The sequence below is a fragment of the Bactrocera oleae genome, chromosome 5, assembly GCF_042242935.1.
Source record: "Bactrocera oleae isolate idBacOlea1 chromosome 5, idBacOlea1, whole genome shotgun sequence".
NCBI classification, from domain to species: domain Eukaryota; kingdom Metazoa; phylum Arthropoda; class Insecta; order Diptera; family Tephritidae; genus Bactrocera; species Bactrocera oleae.
This window is the reverse complement of record NC_091539.1, coordinates 741,379-762,554: the sequence shown is the minus strand read 5'-3', so window position 1 is coordinate 762,554 and position 21,176 is coordinate 741,379. Positions and strand designations below refer to the sequence as shown.

The window sequence follows — 21,176 nt, the reverse complement described above, 5'->3', positions numbered from 1 at the left end:
CTTTTTGTTATGCAAAACGCAATTTTTTTGCCATAAATATTGCATAAAGCGCAAATTAGCTGCAAGTTCATAGAAAATACACACACACATACAATTGCATATGGCATTTTGCGGCTGTGTGCGTGTGCAATGTAATGAAAGCTTAAAGCCACGCTGTATAGTTTATGTGTGTGTGTGAGTCAAGCTTCCATGCAATTTGATTTGGTCACTGTGGCAAGGCTTAATGCCGCTGCTAATCACTTCTAATACAAATTCTAAATAGATTAACAGCGTTGCATCATTGCAGAGTGAAATTAAGTCTTAATTATTTGCAGTTGTATTTATTTATATGTCATATACCCTCACACAAAAGTACATATGTGTGTGTGTGTGTTTGCATAAAAAGTGTATTTGTTGGAGTTGGCGTTGCGCACTAACCGATTATTTGAGTCTAATTAAAATATGGTTTTGAGGATTAAAACTTAATTGTAACAAAATAAATTCTTTGGGAAATATTTTTTGTTAATACAAAAGCATTAATTATAGTAAAATGGAAATTAATAAATAATAAAATATTTATCAACGTAGGTTTGGTTAAAAGTTTCTGCCAACAATTTTAAATTTATTATTTTTGGAAGCTGACTAACGAAGCTTTAAGCGGCTATATTCACTTGCAAGTAAAAAATTGCATTTTTGTGATTTTTTTTTGAAGAGGCATTTTATTTTATAAATAAATGAAAATAAAGCAAATTTGCAGAACTTAAGTACTTTAAAAATTTTAGAATTCCTTTGCCGTTATAAAGGGAAACCTCTGAAAAGCGTTGTCTGGCGCTGTTGAAGATTTTTCTGCTTAAAAGTAACTCAAATCCATAAACAAACAAAATGCGTTATGCTATTAGATGAATGCAGGTAATGATCGAAATTCTAATTCAAATTTAAATTTTTGAAAATATTGCGGCTTCCCAAAAAAAAAAAATTTTTTTTTCGATTTATGTGAAAAAATTTACAATTCAGAGTGGCTTAAAATGAAATTTTGAAGAAATTGATTTTTGTCGTATTTCATTAGTTTATAGCTTCAAAAATAATACACTTAAATTTCAAATCGATATCTCAAACAGTTTCAGCGTTACAGCTATTTAAAAGGTAGCTGCTCAGTTCAATTCGGTGCAAGATTATTTTTAAACCTGTTTTACTACAAACAACTCGAAGACAAATGAAATGAGCATCATTCAAATTTTTTCTGTCTGTTCTGTATATAATTCTACATATAATGACAAAATAAATAAATATATTTTTCGATAAATCGATAAATCGATTTTACGATAATCGATTTTTCGATAAAAAATATCTGAACAACAATCGAACTTTGGCAGGCCAAAAAAATTTGAGGTACAATTAAAAACGCCGATATTTTGTCATTTAAAAATAATTTTTTTTTGATCGTGGGTCATTGTACGGAGAATATTTTTTAGGTCAGAATAACTGCAGCAGTGGAGGCGCTTTTGTTTGCGCCGTGGAAGATCTTGTGTAACTCAAAAAATATTAAATTTTTTTTGCAAACATTTTACTGTGTATTCTTGAAACATGTTTAAATATAACCTGAAACCATAATCCATATAGAATTTTTTTTTGTGGTTTACATTCCAAAAAATATACCCTTCCTTAAAAGATTTAATTTACTATTAAAATTTTAATCTTTCGAACATTACGAAATATATTTAAAAGGGTTTTGTAAAAAATTTCTAGTTCAACTGAGAAGTTTTACGAAAAACGCGTTTAAAGTTTTGAGAGCCAAATTCACTAAGATGAGCTTACAAATGCGCTCATATCTCCCAAACTATTTGGCGGTTAATATTCAAATTTTCGGAGCTTAATTTTAAATATATGTGCGTGCGATATATAAACAAAAACAATTAATTTTTGGAGATACAAAAGTGGTTATGAGCCTTTAAAGTCAAATTACGCCTGCAGGTATGCTTCTCTTTTATTTTTACACAAAATAAGTTTATTTATAGAGTTCAAAAAGCTAGCTAAGTTTTAAAATACTGCTCAAATAAGCGCTAATTCTTAATTACACCAAAAATTTTAACGCCAACTTTAACTAAAATGAATTTAAGTGCAAATTTCGCACACTATTAACCTTTCGAATTTCCAAGTACTTTTTTTGTAATTTTGCACAAAGGTTTCGTTGCGCTACTTTTTGTCCTTGAACCCACACAATTCAATTCCAAATCGATTTGGTTGCTCATTTATGCGCATACATATGTTCCGCTGCCTACGCCCGCTAACTGTTACATAACTAAAAGTAACTAAAACACATTACACAATCGCCTAGGCGAAAGGCGCGCATGATTCGGCTTATTTACACAATCAAAAATTGAATTCAATGATTTGATTGAAATTTGTAATTTTTTTTTTGGAAAAACAAAAAGCTTGCGGTGCATTAGCTTTGAAGTTATGGCAGCTCATATGTGTGCGCCATATATTTTCATGGATTTTATTACTGCTGCTGCACAGCGCTGGTCAGCGATGATGAAAATATGCTAAAAATATACAAGTTGCAAATATATTTAGCCTGCGACCGGTGTGGCACGTCATGCATAGCATTGCAAAATAAACACACACACACACGCATGCTATTTGCGTATTGCCAGCACATCAGCATAATCATTTGCTTCGTTTGTGCCCCTGTGTGCCGCCGCTCACATTTTCTGCTTTGTTGCATGAATGAGGCACGGACCTGGCAGTCATGTCCTCCGCGCGTCTTTGTGTGTGCGCGTGTGTGAGTGGCAGGAAGGAACAAGCTTTTCCAAGTCTCAACTCCATAGCGCTGACATTGTATTATGACACGCACGTGCATGTGTGTTTGTGTGACCGTGCCTCAGCAGCTAGATTTCTTGTGCATTCTGATTTTATTATCTTTACTGTTTCCTGCTCGTGTGCATTCTTTTTCTTCGCTCTTGATTTATACGCATATTTGCTGTGCACTTTCTTGAGAATTCGTGCAACGTGCATACACACACACACACACACACACACACACACACCGAAACACTGCGTTGCTTGCTGAGGTCTTGACATGCATTTGTCATCTTGGGTTTATCAGGTTTGCTGGCTTCTAAATTCATATGCGCTGCGCTGTTGCACGTTTGGACATGTGTAAATAGTTACATGTTGCATGTGTGTGTGTGTACATATGCGCTTGTTTGATTTATGTAATCTCCATAATCAAAGTGTGGTTTATATAATCTGTACGCTTTTGCTTGTCTGCGTGGTCAAAGCATTAAATTTTCGAATTTCCCTTAAAGCCAGCAAATGTTTATGCAACTAAGAAGTAATTTCGTTAGTTAAACGTGCGTGCGGCACGTGCCACATACATATTAGTTACAGGTGTTGTGGCTGGATTTAAAGCAAATTGGAAGCTTTCATGGCGTGAAATTGAGTCTCAACTATTAACAAGTTTTTTGGTTGCTGGATGCCTTGAGAAGCTTTGCTTTCAATTGAGGGGGTTTTAGTTAAAAGAAGAAAGACGTTAACTACGGCAGCATTGAAGCCATAATACCCTTCACAGTTGCATTTTTTATAGTATAGCGATATAAAAAGATCTTTATCTTGATTTTGATTGGTCAGTTTATATGACAGCTATATGCTACAGCACTCCGATCTAAACAATATCTACAGATATTTCAATATTGTCTTGGAAAATAATCCACGCCAAATTTCGGGAAGATATCTCATAAAATGACAAAGTTTTCCATACAAGCACTAGATTCCGATCGTTCAGTTTGTATGGCAGGTATATGCTATAGTAGTCCGATCTAAACAATTTCTTCGAAAATTGCATAAATGTCTGTGATAATAATTGAAGCAAAAATTCGTGACAATATCTTCTCAAATAAAATAGTTTTCCAAACAAGCACTTGATTACTATCGGTTAATTTATATGACAGCTATATGCTATTGTGCTCCGATATCGGCGGTTACGACAAATAAGCTGCTTATTGGTAAGAAAAGGACGTGTGCAAAATTTCTGCTCGATATCTCAAAAACTGCTTGTCCTTCGTCTATATATACTATGTAGGGTCTCCTTTCCTTTCCGATTCCGTTTCGATGTTACAAACTTCGTGGTAAAGTTAATATACACTGTTCAGGGTATACAAATGTGAGGGTCAGTATTTTACTCAAATTTCTCGGCATCTTAGAAGCAGGGAATTCAATTTTATAAAATTCAGGGTGTAAATATGATGTTATTTGACGTGTCTTGGAAGTTCAGAGCTACAAATATGCGGATTGTGTTCTTAGGCCAGCTGTAAGACCAGCTTATTTTTAGTGTGGTATTTTTCTGGGCAGTCATTTCGCTTGATTTTTGCAATTACATTAGTTGCTTTCACTCAATTCTCCAATAAAAAGTGTTGCATAATGTAGAACACCTACATGTGCTGCCCACAAAACCAATATGATATGAAGACAATCAGTGATGACACAACGTCAACGGTCAGTTGTAAAAATGAAATTTTCAAGCGAGAAACAGAAAACGTTACGACCACAAATGATTGGAAGAGCGACAGTGGGAGCGCGCGCTATGGTAGCCGTGTCACCAACAGCAAATTGTATTGCCATGTACTCTGAGAGCGCTAAGAATATTATGATACGACGGCAGCGATAAAAATAGTGCGATTGCGAAAAGCTTATAAATAGTAAGCAAAAGTCAGGACTTCTTTTCATGGCAACAATTGACTACCTATTAGGGTGGAGCGAAAAAAAAATTTTTTTGGCTTAGCCTGAGGGTGAAATTTGTAGACTATAAGAAAGAAAATTTTTTGAAAAAAAAAAAAATTTAACACCTAGAGGCTGACTTTTAAAATAAATTCCGAGTTAAAATTTTTTTTGGACAACAAAAATTTTTTTTTGGTTTAAACTCTTCACATTTATATAAAAATTACCAAATTTGTCGATGTTTGACTCAAAATTTATTTTAACGCTTAAGGAAAGCATGTTGTCATTTAAGACTTTTTTTAATACTCCAATAATAACCACAACAAATTTTGGCCAGAAAGAGGACCCACCACAGCTTCTAGAACACTTATCAAAAATTTTTTACGAAATAAAAATTTTAGCTCGAAAATTGACTTTAAAAGTGGGCCGCCTCTGGATGTTAAGTTTTGTTCCCAAAATGTTTCTTTTTATATAATCTATATATTTTACCCTCAGGCTAAGAAAAAAAAAAATTCGCTCCACCCTAATACTTATTGTGGTAACCACTTGACTTTTGCGCAACGCGCACCCACACAATCTGAAACTGCACGGCATTGCATGCAACACTGCAATTAACAATTCTATGTCAGCGCTCGTGCATTCAAAAATGAAATAAATATGCAAGACAGACAATGATTGTGACTCTACCGCTGGGCAAACAAGCGCACAAACCACAAAAACGTTAAGAAAAAGCGACATACCGTTATGTGTGTTTTCAGTTTGCTTTCTTCATAGAAATTACCGAGAAAAACTCAGCACCACTTTGTCTGCCGGGCATTTCCCGCGCGACTGCTAGTTTTGCCTTGCTAGCACCGTGCCACAAAAGTGGAGCACGTTGGCGGAGTTCAATGACATGTTTTTCTTGCTGTTGTTGCCAGTCATTACGCTGTCAGCGCGATGCGCTTTGATAAATGTGCACTGGCCATGCCATTTGCAATCACTAGCTCGTGGCTCGTCCACTTCATACCGTCAGCAAACACTTGTGGCACATTGGCTACCTGCTACAAGTTGCGCTATTAGCGCATTGCGTCGTTACGTTTTTAGTTGCCACTCATTACGTTTACGCCACTGACTTTATTATTTGGGTCAGTGCATTTAGAAATGTCTATGCAATCAAGGATATCCGACTGCCTGACAGTAATTTGCCACTGTCACTCGAGTTTGTGGCGTGTTGTTGTTGTCATTTGCTGCCTATTATTTACGATATTTACAATTGATTGCAAAAACATATGCAAATGCGATTAAAGTCATAATTGTCACAAAGAGTACGACTGCCTGTTTTCAAAGTCCAATTCTGTAACGCATTGCAAATGTGGCAAGCTGCTGGCGTTGCCTGCAGTCTTGCTGACCTCGGCAGACTATGCTAGTATATAATAGAATTATATTTAAGTTTGCTGTCATATAGATGTATGTGTGAGCACTGTAAAATGCGGCCTGCAACTCTAGTGCCGCTATCAAATGAGTTTGCCACATATTGCATCAACGTGCCTGCCTTAATGGCAGCACCTCTCCTTGCAAAATCCTGCACGTATTCATATGCTTTCAACTTTTGCTTGAAATATTCACCTGCTTCCCTCCCCTACCGCTCTTACGTGCACCACAAGCTACATTCATGCAACGACAGCCTTCAAAGTCGCCTTTCAGTTGACTTGTTTAGTGCAGAGACTGATAAAGTTGATGTGTCAAATGCAATTTCTGTGCAACGACGCGTGCGAGTATGCAACACACTACAAAAAGCACCGGCCGTAGCTTACAAAAGTAACAAAAAATGGTCACCTAAGTTGGCAGTTCGGTAGCACATTCTTGCTAGCGCCTTTGTTGCAGAGCTGTAAATGATAGAAAATGTTACAAAATAAGTTGGGCTGCTTGCATTTGCAAAACTGCGCCGCTCTGTGGCAGACAATTTGCATGCAAGTAGTTGGCACATTTTACTCCACACTCAAAGAGTGAAAGCTCAGTTGCGCTGTGAGTCGTCAATCGGAAATTAAATCACGCCAACGTTTGTGGCATTGTCTGCCTTGATTTGTGCGTGTTGCATGCCACATTTGATTTGCATATGCAACAACTGGCCAGACAAGTGGCAAACTGATACGCAGCAGCAGACAACGCTCACGATTGCGGCTCAGCTTGTAGTGCTGGCGAGGCGAGGTCCTCTGGTAGGCATCCGGTGTTGCTGCCACATGCGCCATCATTCCAGTCGTTCGCTTGGTAGCCTATGATTGTGAGTAACACAAATAGACATATCATAGTTTCAATATGAGCGTCTGTGTGTGTCTAACTGTACTGTATGCAAGCGGTCAGTTCAACTGCCAAACGTCCGCTGCTAATGCCATTAAAGCATTCAAGCGGTTGCAACATTTCTAATGCGTCTACTGAGTCCCCACATTGCCAGTCAAATACAATGTTTTCAATTAACAGTCTGCAATTGTTGTTGCCGCTGCTCGACAACTCAAATGCAATTTCGCTTCAACTTCACTACAGTTCCCTTCTACTTGCTCTATTTGCACACCATCTCAGGCTCGTTTGTTACCTGTGCGAATAGCGCGCCAAGTTGCAGCCGAAATGTTGCTCTCGAAATCGACAGTTAACAGTTATGCCGATGCCACCGCGTCCGGTCCAATAACTTTACTAATTCTTGTGCTAACAAACTTAATTGCTGCCGACAACTTGCCGAGCTGTCGACAACACCACCAGTGCAAAAGTTTAGTTCTGACAAATAGGGTGTCTGTTTACACAGTTCATAATTGTTATTTACATCTTTGAGGTTAGTTGTGGCATAGCGAAAAGAGCTTGGTTTGCTTCGGATATCGCGAGCAACCAATTAATTCAACAAATACGACAAATACCTAGCAGACATTAAGTATAGAGTTTAAGGCGGCTCTGGGCTACCTAGAGTGAGACTTAGGAAAGGTTTAGCTGGCTACAGCTGCTTTACACCGAACGAATATCCGGCTCGGGTCAGGTTCTGAACTTTCTTTTCAATTTTCTAAATAAGTAGATGAGGTTGTCATATGAATAAAAGTGCCATATTAAAAGTATATACGAGGTCTAAATTTGCACATACTAGTCGTTTTTTCATGGCGCCTAACATACAGTACAAAATAAAAAGTGCGCGCCGTCAGTAGTTGTTTGGTCATTTGCGATATTTTTAAAGCGAATTTGATTTATCTCTGACGATAAGCGTTTCATCAATTAAAATCATGCGTCAAATGCATGAATGCGCTGAATTAGCATAAAACAAGTTGCTAAATGAAAAAACTAAGCGTCCAAATGTGCGTCAGTAAAAGTGTGAACGTGTGTGACTAATCAAGAGCAGCAGCCACAGAGCGTCATAAATCATAGTAAACTGTCATTGTTGACAAACAGCCGGCTGTTTGTGTGTGTATGTGTGTGACGTAGACGCAAACCTTATATATGTGCATGAATAATCGTTTGCACGGACAGCCTTGCATTGACGCCGCGCGCCTACGCCCAGCAATTCGCCACAAAATTGATTTAATAGTGACCATAAAGCACAACAAAATTACAATTGCGACAACAAGCGCGTTCAACCGCTTACACTGACACTAACACGTACATATTTAAGCATTTGTGGCAAGCTGTGGTCAGCTGTTATTATTACCGCCTCTTATTTTATTATGCCCGTGGCTACTTACCATTCTGCGGCTGCGTGTAATTGGCGAAGAGCGCCGCGCAGTCCTCGAAGCTGCGTATGGCGACCTGATGTGGCAGGTAGGTGACATTGGGCGAGGTGGTCAAAACGATGCTGCTAGGCGCCGCGCTCGCGCCACTCCCGCTCGTCGACAGCGTTCGCGACAGTGTCGAGTTCAGCAGTTCGGTGGCATAGGTCGCGGCGGAGGCTGATATGGACGCGGTTGCATTCGCCAACACCGTTGCTGCGCGCGTTGCATTCGCGGACGCGCTGAGTGGCGCTTGCAGCAATGTTTTGGCGGTGGCGAGCATCGTAGCGCTCACACTTTGAGACGTCGTCGGCAAATCATTGCTGCCAATTTGTGGCTCAGCGGCATTGCTGATGAGACTGTGCAATCTTGCTGTTGTTGTGCTGTCGCTGACGCTCCCACTGGCAGCTGCCGCTGTTGTTGTCGTTGTGGTGGCGGCGGCCGCATAGCCTTGCGGTTCGGTGATATTTTGAAAGTATGTGTACAAAACGCGCGTCACATTTGAACCTACTGTAGTGATGGTGGCGCTCAAATTGCTCGCTATGCTTGTGTTACGGTTGTCGTCAGCGTTGATGTGGTTGTTGTTGTCGTCGATTAAAGCGCTCAATAATTTATTGTTTGCGCTGTGACTATCGAAATTTGCCTCGTGCGCGCTTCCGGCCATCTCCGCTATCGCGCTGTATGGGGTTAATAGGGGCGAGCTGTGCGGAAGCAAAGGTTGTAAACTGCCGCTCGTCACTGCTGTCAGTTTTGCCATTCAAGCGCTGGTTTACAGTGCATTGATATCCGCTTCCGCTGTTTCGGATATTGTCATTGTCAGCTCTCAGTCCCAGTGGCTCATATGCGACTGTCACTCAATACTTTAAATGCACGCTTTTCGTTTTGTTTGTGCTCGTTGGTGGGTTAAACGTTGCATGTAGGTGTGTGTGCGTGTGAGCAGTGGCACACGTGTGTGGTCGCTTTTTTATTTGTTTTTGTAGCTGTTGCAATATTTATCAATTTCTTTTTCCTTTTGCTTTGCTGGTTACATTCCCTTCGTTGCTTGTTGGAAATGCTCACAGAGCGTTTACTTTGTCGCGCCGTTTATAGCCGCTCTTCCACGCCGCGCTGTTCCGCGTTTCTGCAATTTAAATGTGTAAATATGTGAGGGGAAATTTAATTTAATTTCAGTTAACGAATCTTCTTATTTACACATAATGCTTTCTGTTTGAAAATAAATCATTTGCAAGTGAATTAAAATCATTTAATTTCAAGAGTTGAAAGATTTGGTAACAATTGGTATATTTTTCATGTGATTAAAGATACCTATCTACTTAGTTACAATAGATTCCTCACATTTCTAGTTTAATTTGATTGCTTTTCAAAAACTACCATTTGTTTAAATAATATAGTATGCTTTCGGGCGTTTTAACTTTTAACATACTTTCGAATTATACTTTTCGAAAAGATGGCTGCATAAAGCTGCTGAAACAGAAACTGGAACGGTCTTCTTCTGTAGTAATCCGTACATAGAAGGCAGCTTCAAACTAAATGACTGCAATACAGTCTTTCAAGCCGAAAATGTGGCCGCAACAGCAGGTGCCAAGATCAAAAAGGCCCTTCTTCCAGGCAAAAGGAAGTTTAGTAACATTGCAGGGGTTATCGAAGGGTACCTACTCTTAAGATTTCACCTTGAGAAAATGTGAAAAAGGGAATCGGCGGAATGCAGGGCATGCACGTAGGATGATGAGACGCTGGAACATTACCTATGTGAATGGACATTCACAATTCAATGGGCAGCCTTCAGCCGGATAAAAAGGGATATATTCCATGGCTCCCAATGTTACAACTTAAGCGACATTGGGCAACTAGGGTGGAGAGGAATCAGGTTTTTTACCGAATCCACGGAGTGGCTGGCTAAAGCTTAAATTGGTTACCTTCCAAGTGCACAATGAGCCTAATCATAGCCTAAGTGCGGCCGTCTACGGTCTGGCGCTCATGCGCTTCACTTTTCAACCAAACAAAGCAGTTGATACCTGTAGTCGCTCTGATTAGTCTGAGGATTGGGAAGAGAGCTGATGCTACTATTGTGGCATTGGCTTAAATTTATGTGACTGATGTGAACTGCGTTACAAAAACCTTACGAACTCGTGGTTCGAGACTGGCTGCAGAAAAATTCAGGCTGGGTTAGTTTGGTCTGAACTGATAAGATAGGGTTCTATACAGAGATCAAGTGGGTCTTTTAAAAAATTACTGCTAAAAAACAAGCGAATTGCATTCAGAACTGAACTGAGATACTGTAGCTGGCTGACGAGACTGCTTCAGGTTTGGAACTCTCATGAAAGCATGGTCATACTTAGATTGTACCACCAGACAGTAGACAACCACCAAATTTCTCGTTCAGCTGCGGAACTCGAGATGATGAAACAAAAAGAGGTAACTACTGGATTTCTTGCAGAAATATTACGGAAACCCTTATGTGGAAAGCGGTTAGGTGTACAGTCCACTTGTTGAAAGAAAAACGCAATGAGTTTCGCACACTTTCGTTTGACTTAATAGGTATGCTCACTAAGTGAGTTGCGGACAGTAGTTTAATTCAAGGTCAAATACTGGTGAAGGGTGGGGTTCGCCGATCACATTGAGCTACTTTTCCATGTAAATACCATGTGTTATTTGCTCTGCCTTTGATTGCAAATATTCGCATGCTTGCCTCAAGATTTTCATTACAATGGAGGCAGACAGCGATTTCTTGGAAGTTCTGCGAAGCACTGCTGCAAATTTGCCTTCAACACACGCAAGAGCATGCTAAGGAGTGAAAAGTCACAGACACCTACACACGAACATGCAATATGCTTACATAACGGTAAGCACACTCGAACGCTTTTCCACACATTTGAGTATATATGCAACAATACACCCTACTCAACGTATCCAACTAAGCAAGAGTGTTTGTGTGTGTGTGTTCGTCTGTGGTGTTGGTGCATCCGGTTTGTTGCGCAATAAATAACTTTTCAACGCACATTTACTATTCAACATGAGAATTTGTTTGCTTGTTGTGAGCGTTTAATGATTAAATACAATCAAGCCAACAACAATAACAAAAACACATTATTCAACAAACACGCCAAACTGTTCGCCTGGGCTATTGCAGCCGAACGCTGGCGAAGCGGCATACCAAATCAATTTGTTGCACGACCAACACCAATGAGAAATGACCGCATTTGTATATATGTGTGTGTGTGTGTATGGGTGTGCCTGTTTATTCGCTGGAGAGTTCCGACGCTGCAGCAGCCAGCAAACAAAAGCGAATTTGCGGTAAAAGTTTCAATTTCAATAAGTTGCACGTCTATTTTTCATGTTGGCCACAATGCAACAAATGCTGTATGAAAACAACAGCAACAACAACAACAATAGCTATGTAACATTAAGCTTCGTCGCTGGCTAGCCAACACTCGTCGGTTAACTTGGCAATGGAGCGCCTTGACATTGAATGGTTTAGCTACCACACACACACACACACAAACACGCTCACAAATAGCGATTGAAAGCGAAGAGATTGAGCAAGCATGCAGCTAGACGACAAGCAACGTGCCACAATGGAAGGTGAAAGCACATGTAACTGCCCTTCAGTGGTGGCAACATAAGCAGCACTTGTGGCAGCAACAAGGCGAAAGGATAATGCTGCTGTCAGAAGACATTATTAACCGCTATCGAGAGCACTCACACGATTTACAAGTTGCCGAGCGCTGTGCGTGCGTGTGTGGCACGCATTGGTTGCGTCTTCAACGTCAAGGACGCAAATTGGCGCTTGAATGTGGAGAATGGCAACAACAACGTGACGACGGCGTTGCAGGCGTGTGTGTTGCGTACAAAGTAAACGAGTTGCTGCTAATGTGCTATTGAGTGGCATTAAGGCTTGTATGTTGCATGTAGTATGATTGTTGTAGCAACTTGCAACAAGCAGTGGCATGCACGAGCACACACAGTAATAATGTGCTGCATGCAGCAGCGTAACAAATAGCAAATAACAAAAGCGAAAGACAAATTAGCAAAGCGTTGGCATGTTGCCCGTGTTGCAAGTAAGCGCAAATTAATTGCGTAGCTGCTGCAACTAGAAAGACACTGAAGCATAACAATAAATTAAAATATTTTGTGAAAAAGGCAAGCAATTAGGCGTAACTAGCAGCTGGCATGCTACAACAACGCGCTGGATTAAAGTTGTGCACAGCAACAGGCGGCGGCGCTGCAGCCAGGCGTTGTTCAATTAGGGGGGAAGTGAGCGCTTGTACGGCGACAGACGCAAAGTGAAAAGACATTTCAAGCATTTCCACAATTTTGCAATACGCGCTAGTTGCGACCTTTTGCTGTGGGCGCCGCTAAGCGGCAGTGGCAGCATATATTTTTGCATTTTGCTTCTACAATAGTTCTTACATGGCAAACTTGCAAATTGTCTACTAAGTGCAGATATGAGAAAAGTTTCGATTTAAGTGAAATGACGGTAAGTTTTGCGCGAAAAAGTGTTGTGCAAATAAATAGTTGCAAAATAGAAATTTATTGCGCTTGCTTCAATAAAAACTTAAACAGCACAAAATGTGTAGTTTGTAGCGAAGCTTAGTGAAAATACAAGCGCTGAAGTGACGTTTTAGAACTTGACTGCTTTGTAACTGCTTATTCTGATCAGCGCTGTGGTTGCCGACTAAACGCACAGCCTGCACTGAAAGCGCCCAACAAACGCGCTGCGCTACCTAAAGTAGACGCCAATAAGGCAAAACAAAAATGCGATTTTTCGTGTGGCGCCACGTGAAAGCTCTGCTGAAAATAGCTGATGGGCATATCATCATTCATCATACACATCAGCTACATATGTGAACAGGCGCGTGTCCCTAAGCATACAACGCGCGGCGGTTTAAATAAATTCCGCAGTGTTTCAAGCGATTTGTTGAAAGATTTGCGCTGCGCGCCTGTAAACGCCTTGAGTGCTGAGAAACGCTGAAATGTCAACAACAATTTAATTAACTACGCTTTATTCTGCTGAAATTTACGCGAAATATAAACGCGGCGCGTAAAAGCCAGCGCCCACAACGGTTTAGCGGCTATGTTTTGAGTTATCTTGCGTGTAATGTGAAGAATTTCAAAAAAGTCTGCGTGGTTTTAAATGCCGAAAAATTAAATTGGCTTTCGCCAAGGTAACCAATATGCTCGTACACCCAAAAGAGTGAGCGAATGTTATTTACATTATATATGGTAAGTACCCTTGAGTCCGCTTATCCACTGACTGCAAAACAATATTTGCGGCGCTTACATACACTTACATGCATACATTCCTGCAGCCACGACGCCATTACGCTCGCAGCGCAGCCATTGGAGCTTATGCAACACTTGCTTTTATTGGCAGAGCAGATTTTTTTTTACAGATATACATATGTGTGTTGTATGTATGTTTTTTTTAATATATTTTTTTGAAATTTTTTTTTATGTAATTGTATTTATGTATGTATATGTGCATGTTTATCTGCTATACACATTTAGTAAGTCACAAACAACGCATTGTGGCAAGGTCAGTTGGCATGTGGCGCGCTCACTCAGCATGTTGTGCGGCATAAATGATTGTTGCAATGTTTGCGTCTGCCACAGCCGTTCACTTGCTATTGTTTCATTTCCAGCGTTGTTGCATGCCACATTACAGTGCATTGTGGCACACGTAGTTAGCAGCTAAACGCATTCGCAACCTCATATGCTGAAAAGGCGGCGATGAGCGGCTGTTTGCATCAGATAACACCGGCCAGTCTGCCGACGGCCGTTGTAGTTGCAGCTAAGCGCAGACACGCACACACACATGCGCACAAATAGCATACGCATAGAAAAGCATTTACTATTTATTTCATGAGGCAGTTGTGGTAGTGCCATTGGCATTCGGTTGCATGCCCCTTATAGCTGTTTGCCGCACATACATACACATAGGCGCCGTGTAGGCTACAAACTTTGCTCTTGGTGGTATGTGTTGCATATATTGTTGTTGCTGTTGTTGTTGCAACTGCCGTCGATATTCCACTGGATGCTTAATTTGATTGCTGCTGAAATTTTATTACATTGCCGCGCACTTCTGTGGCGCAATTCAATTATTTAAAGCCGCCGCAAGTGCGGTTCCCAATAAACTTAAGCGTTTACTGTTGGTTATAAGAAATTTAATAATAAATAGTATTTAAGACCAGTAGTAAAGAGTTAGGATAGGACTATCCAGAATATCCAACGAGGCAGAGCAATGACTTACGAGTAAGAGACGCGGCAAACTCAACGTTACTTCGAGCAACTCAAGAAGTACGCGGAGTCTTTCCAAGTGTTGAAAGAAACCTAATAGCTGCCATAATCTACTCTTACCCAAAGATAACCTGAAAATAGGCTACAATATATAGGTTATAATAAGTGAGACTAAGAATAATCCCACTTAGACTGCTATAGACGCTTGCCCGTTGTGATGCCCAGAACTGCTAGGTACGGATCCCGTCAGATATCGACAAAATGCCTAGAGCCTGTGACATATTTATTGAGGCGACTAATATCTATTCCAGCCAACCCAGCCGGGTTCAAAAAAAGTATGGCAACCGAGATGCTTCAACCTTATTCTGTTAAAAGCTAGACTTTGAAGGAGAAAGTATTTAGATGTTTCTACCTCACCTTTCTCATTGTAGCTTTGACAAGCTTTGCAGTTGTACTCCAAAATCTTTAGACTTAACGCATGAGTGAAAATGGGACAGTGATCAGTGTCATTGCGGCTAAGTGAGCCTCGCTTTCCTCTTGCAAGCTCATCCGCTTTACAATTTCCGACGATACCGCTGTGGTCATACACTCCTTGACTAGCTTAAAGCTAACTGTCAACGAGTTTAAGGCTTGTATAGCTGTGTTATCGGAGTAGATGCATGCCACCCTAAAAGAAGCCGCATTTCGTAGAAATACAACTGCGAATTATTTTAATGCGCAGCGCTTAATGGCAAGCGTTAAGAGTGGCAAACAGCTGTGACTGCTGCTGCTGGGTCGATTGTTGTCAATTGTGGCAGCTGTTGCAAGTAGAGCATTTTATGCTGCAACATAAAAGTAGATGAGCCATAAATAATTGCAATTTTTAGTGCAGAATTTGTCTAAATTTGCCATTTAAATGCATTTCGCTTTGGGTCATGCACAGCCACACACACATACACACACACACATGCTGACCCACACACACAGCAATCAATTGCGTATACTGATTTATGAATAAATTAAATTTTGCGCAACAAACAACAAATCGAATTGAATTGAAACGGAATTAATTGGCAACGGTTAGTTTGAACGCTTGCCATGCGTTATTGATGTGGCAAGCTATAATTAAAGTCCAATGCGGCACACTCAAATGAATGCAACTAAATATAAATCGAACGAAACTACAGTTAGTTTTTGGATAATTCTATGAAATCATTTAAAATGTATTAACGCCTCAAAGGCGAATTTCCATTGTTGCAACTACACAAAAGTTGCAATTGCGTTTAACTCACTTTAAGCATTTTCCGCTGTAAACGCGCCTCACTCCGCTTCACTAGTATGGCTGCTTATGATATCGTTTTAAAATTTTTTTTTTTAAAGTACAAATTTTCGCCTCAATACACACGCATACATGCATGCACGAGTTGTAATCCACATACACAGTGGCATGTTGCACACACACATGAATTTGGTTCTTCGACACATGTACTTTAAATCCAGTTTATTTAATAATTAGACGAAAAAGCAGCAAATTATGCCAGCAGTCTTAGAAATTGTTGTTGTGTGTGCAAGCGTGTGTGGCATTTAAGAACTTTTGCGGCATGCAACTTGGCAGAACTGCAACACTTGTATGTTATACTGGACAGTGCGGCGGTAGTTGGTCGACAAAAACAAAACACGAGCACAACAACCACAATTACAACAACTACAATTACACACAACTACAACTAAAATTACAATAACAAAATATACAAAAAATTGTAAGGAAAGTGCCAAAGAGCACAAAAATTCTCAAGATTAGTTTGTTAAGCCGACAAAGGCATAACAAAGCAGCGCCAGCAGAGTGAGCGACTGCGGGTTACAAGCGGAAATCAGTGCTGTAAGATGATTAGGCGAACGTTGATGACGAGCGCAAAGTACAGTTGCCTGCAGGCAGACTAAAGTAAATGCGAGAAAGTAAGAAATCTTTGCCGCTATAAGAAACTTGTAGACGTGTGGCACAAACTTTTGTGGCAGCCAAGAAAAATAGCAACAATAAATATGCTACAACTATTCGTAACAGCAACGCTACATATTAGGGTGGAGCGAAAAAAAATTTATTTTTTTTGCTTAGCTTGAGGGTAAAATTTGTAGACAAGTAAAAAAAGAAAATTTTTGGGAAAAAAAAAATTTTAAATCTAGAGGCTCACACTCACTTTTAAAGTGAATATTGAGTTAAAATTTTTTTGCACAAAAAAAAAATGTTTTTAAATTTAGTTTTTTAGCTCCACCCTACTATATATGCACATATGTTGCTAATGCCATGCAGTTGAGCAGCTTACAGCTGTAAGTAGCAAGCAGCAGCTGAGCTGTGACATAAGCAGCCGGAAGTAGCGTTGTAACTGTTTATGACAGTCTAAATGTAGGCAAAGCTTGCAACTTTTATCTTGCTTAAGACTTGTTTAAGACAAAAGTTGATGCCACAATGCGCTTTTAGTATAGATTAGCTACAGCGCGTGGCAATAATTATGTATGCAACAGTGACTACTACTGTCAACGCGGCAGAATACTGCCACTACAACAACAACAACTTGCTATGTTCCACAAAATGTTAAGGTTTTGAGTAACTGTAAAAGTGCAAGCCTCAAATTTAAAGTTTTACCACACAGACACACAACTTGGCGTATATATGTGCAACCTGCAGCGCGGCGAAAATTTTGAAATAACTGTATGCGCTTACTAACAGTAATCGCTGCAGTTGCCTAAAAATCTGCTGCTAAGCTCACAACCTACTCGGACATGCAACGTCAGCCGCGCAGCCTTTCGTGTGCACCGTTTGAGTTTTTCCCACGTTTTTTTGTTGTTGCTTTGCTTTTACATATAAAAAGTGTGCGTTTTGCGTTTTGTCAGAATTTTGTAGCAACATAAGCTGCTGTCTGCTTAACAGCGGCGACATGACAGCCTGTCACAGCCACACAGACAGACACGTTGCACGTTGCACGCTGTCCATCAGCGTGTTAAAATATTTGTAAAGTGCTGGTTTATTTGCTGCGCCAACTGTTGGATCAGGTGGCAGTTGCATTCTAAATTTGAGCAACATTGAAAAAAGCAGAGAGCAAAACTAGAATTCCAGTATTTTAAGCAAAAAGGGCAGAACACGCTGCACGTAGCAGCAATTTAATTATGAAAAATATTTTTATTTTTTTGCCATATGCTCTCAATACTACGCTGATTATTGCAGACGCAAATCAATTATTTGCATTTTCGTAGCTCAGCAATATTATGTGGCAAGCTGGCCAAGTCGAATATCCCAACAATTTCTCATTTACAATTGCCACAATGTCGCACAATACAATGCAGCGTGCATGGAAACAGCGTGTAAGACCGCAAATTTGCCGTGAATTCGTTTTGTGTGCCACTTTAGCATGCGCCAACGTGCTACCAGCAGCCCGTAGCAGCAACAATGACCGCATTGCCGCCACAAAACGTATAGCAATTAGTCGCGCTGGCATGTTGCATGGTGTGTGTGCCACTTGGAGTGTGCGCTGACTCAACGAATCCGCTAAATAAGTGTCCCAAAGTGTATTGTGTTGCATACAATTAGGCGTGGCGCCACATAATGAATCGTACGCTTGAGCAGACTCTACTATTGTAGGTTTCTCGTGCGTTTCATTTCGGCTGCAAATAGTGTGGTCAGTGCGCGATGCCAGCGCTCAACGCAGAGCCCAGCGGACTTCCAATGTTGGCAATTGAGGTGCAGCACTTTTGAGCTATTGGACGCGCTTACATGATGCGGAACGCAAGCATGAGCTTTAATAATACGCGCGTTATGAAACTAAGTAGCGTGGCTCGAACTTTGCGCGGAAGCTGCGTGGCCTTCATTTGATACTAAACGAGCAATATAGATTGGCTTCAAAACCAAAAAAATCAACTTAAGTTTTTTTATATAAAAAATCGTTTGCGGTATATGGGGCAACCATAGGCAAACTGCAGTAGAACAATGCATTGCACAGCAAAGAAAAATAATTAGTTTGTCAGCAGAGCATTTGTTGAAATAATAAATAATTGGCAGTAATAACACTGTTAACTGATTTTCAAAAGCTTTGCTGCTCCGCCCGCCTAAGCGCACACAAGTTTCCGGCAACCCTCGCACCTACGCTGCCAGTCTGCACAAACAGAAGAAGCGCTCAAGTAAGCTTGAAGGACAATGAATTCTGCGGTGTGGTCTCAGTTCAATGACGACACAAACCAAGGACCAAATAGCCACAAACAAGCGGCGAGGCGGGTGGCTGCAGTCAACTAAGTTGAAAGCAAATGATTTTCTTGCGGTTTTACACGAAAGATTTTCACTGTGTACATGTGTGTGTGTGTGTCGGTTTAGCTGACTTTGTGGCATTTTTGACATTTGGGTATAAGTTATATGTTAGCCAAAAGCGATTTTCGCAAACGTAGCGCACTCAAGTGCAACCGAGCCATTGGGAGAAATCAGTTAGACGCGGGCGACGTGCAGTTGCAGTGGGTGAAACAGGGCGATGGGGCAAGTTCGCTGTGCCAACGCAAGGCTGATGATGGTGATAAAACGCTTGACTTGTCAAAAAGCTGCTGCTGCTACACAAGAGAGGCCAAGGCATTTTAATGCAACTGCTTTAAAAAAGATTTTAACAATTTTTTAAAGGCTGCCAGTTCTTGAGTGTAATGCTAATGCTTAGCATAACAAACTTTATAAACAGAACGGTCAGCTGATAAGCAAGCATAAAAAATCGGCCGCCAGCTTACCGTTATAAATGTTTAATTCTCACTTTCATTTCTATTGCTTTTGACTTGCAAAAAATTTGAGTTAGCTAATTAAAAAAGAAAAATTTTCTTAAAAAGAAAACCAGTTTTGTGCAAATTGATTTTCCGCTGGGGTTTTCAACCCCTTTACATACATACATACCTACATGCTATAAGATTTGCCCAAAAGGCTATTAAATTGCTAATGTCAGCTTCACTGCATTATTCATTATTCGCCGTTTTACGTTGCGCTTTGTCGTCTGAAATGAGTTGCTTGGAGAAGAGTCTGCTGGTGCAGTGTTCAAGCAAGCAAAAACTGTCAACTTAATAGCTTTTGTTATAAGTATTAAAATCGTAGAAATTTAAGTTTTAAGTGAGTAGAATGAAAACAAGCAAACACGTTAACTACGGTTGCAGCGAAGCTAAAATGGCCAACATAAATAAAAAAAAAACCATACAGCACTTGATTGTATCGATGCATTTGTATGACAGCTATATGCTATAGCTGCACGATCTAAAAAATGTGTGCGCAGATTGTGTTGTTGCCTTGGAAAATAAGCTATGCTGAATTTCGAGAAGATATCTCGGAAAATAAAAAAGTTTTTCATACAAGGCTTGTATTTTGAACGATCCGTTTGCATGGCAGCTATATGCTATAGTGAACCGATCTAAAGAATTTGTTCGAAGATTGTACGGCTGCCTTAGGTAATACGCCATGCCAAATTTCGTAAAGATATCTTATCAAACAACAAAGGTTACCAAACTAGGTCTTGTTTGTTATCAGTTAGTTTGTATAGCAGCTATAGGTTAATATCAATCAGTTTTTGAGATATCGATCTGAAATTTTGCACACGTTCTTTTCGCCCCAAGAAACTGCTCATTTGTCGAAACAGCCTTTATCGTACCATTATAGCATATAGCTGGCATACAAACTGAACGGTCAGTTTTAAGTGCTTGTATGGAAAGCTTTTCTATTTGAAGAGATATCCTCCCGAAATTTTGCATGGGTTATTGCCTAAAGTATTGGTGTAAACTCCAAATAAATTCTTCAGATCGGTTCACTATAGCATATAGCTATCATACTAACTTAACGATCGGAATCAAGAGCTTGTATGAAAAGCTTTGTCATTTGATGAGATATCTTCAAGAAATTTTGCATGAGTTAATGCCTAAGAGAATCCTGCAATTTTCAAAGAAATTCTTCAGATCGGTTCACTATAGCATATAGCTGCCATACAAAATGACCGATTAAAGTTGTTGCAAGGAATCTTTTGTATTTATAAAGAGAAAGAGAAAGAGAGAGTGAGATATTATGGCATGGGTACAAACGAAATTAATATTTCTGCTTCTTTACTTCTTTTCATCTGTTTTTTTTTTGTCATAAATGCCTATGCAAATAGCAAACACAAGTTATTTATATTTTGTATATTATTTATTTAATTTGAATTTAATTTTGGCATGAATGATTGTATAACATTCTTTCATCTCACTTGCACTCGTCATTTATTTATGTATCTTCGCTGACAAATGCGCAAACATACATACATACATACTCGTATTTGCCGTTCGGTATGTTTTCATTGCCGTTGGCAATAGCATACCGGAAAGAGCGGAAAACTGTGCATGTCGCTCGCATTTGTCTGCGCATAACTAAAACATGAAGATATTAAATTCCAAACGTACCTTACGTTTTGTTTTTTACATAAATTTATTACTATAAAATTTACATTTATCAATTGAAAACGTGTTTTTTTAAACCGAGCGGAAAAAATTCGCACAGCACAATATATTTAA

At 39.9% G+C, this 21,176-nt stretch overlaps 1 protein-coding gene across 5 annotated transcripts in view; it reads right to left on the bottom strand.

Annotated features, from left to right (window-relative positions):
* The window catches only part of Pdfr (Pigment-dispersing factor receptor), a 67,326-nt gene that overhangs the window by 9,525 nt on the left and 36,625 nt on the right, over positions 1–21,176 (bottom strand). For all 5 annotated transcript variants that reach the window (XM_070109542.1, XM_070109544.1, XM_070109546.1 and 2 more), the window contains exon 2: positions 8,391–9,534. In XM_070109542.1, coding sequence (XP_069965643.1) covers positions 8,391–9,171 — 781 coding nt within the window. In that variant the 5' untranslated portion in view covers positions 9,172–9,534. The remainder of the gene's footprint in view (positions 1–8,390; positions 9,535–21,176) is intronic.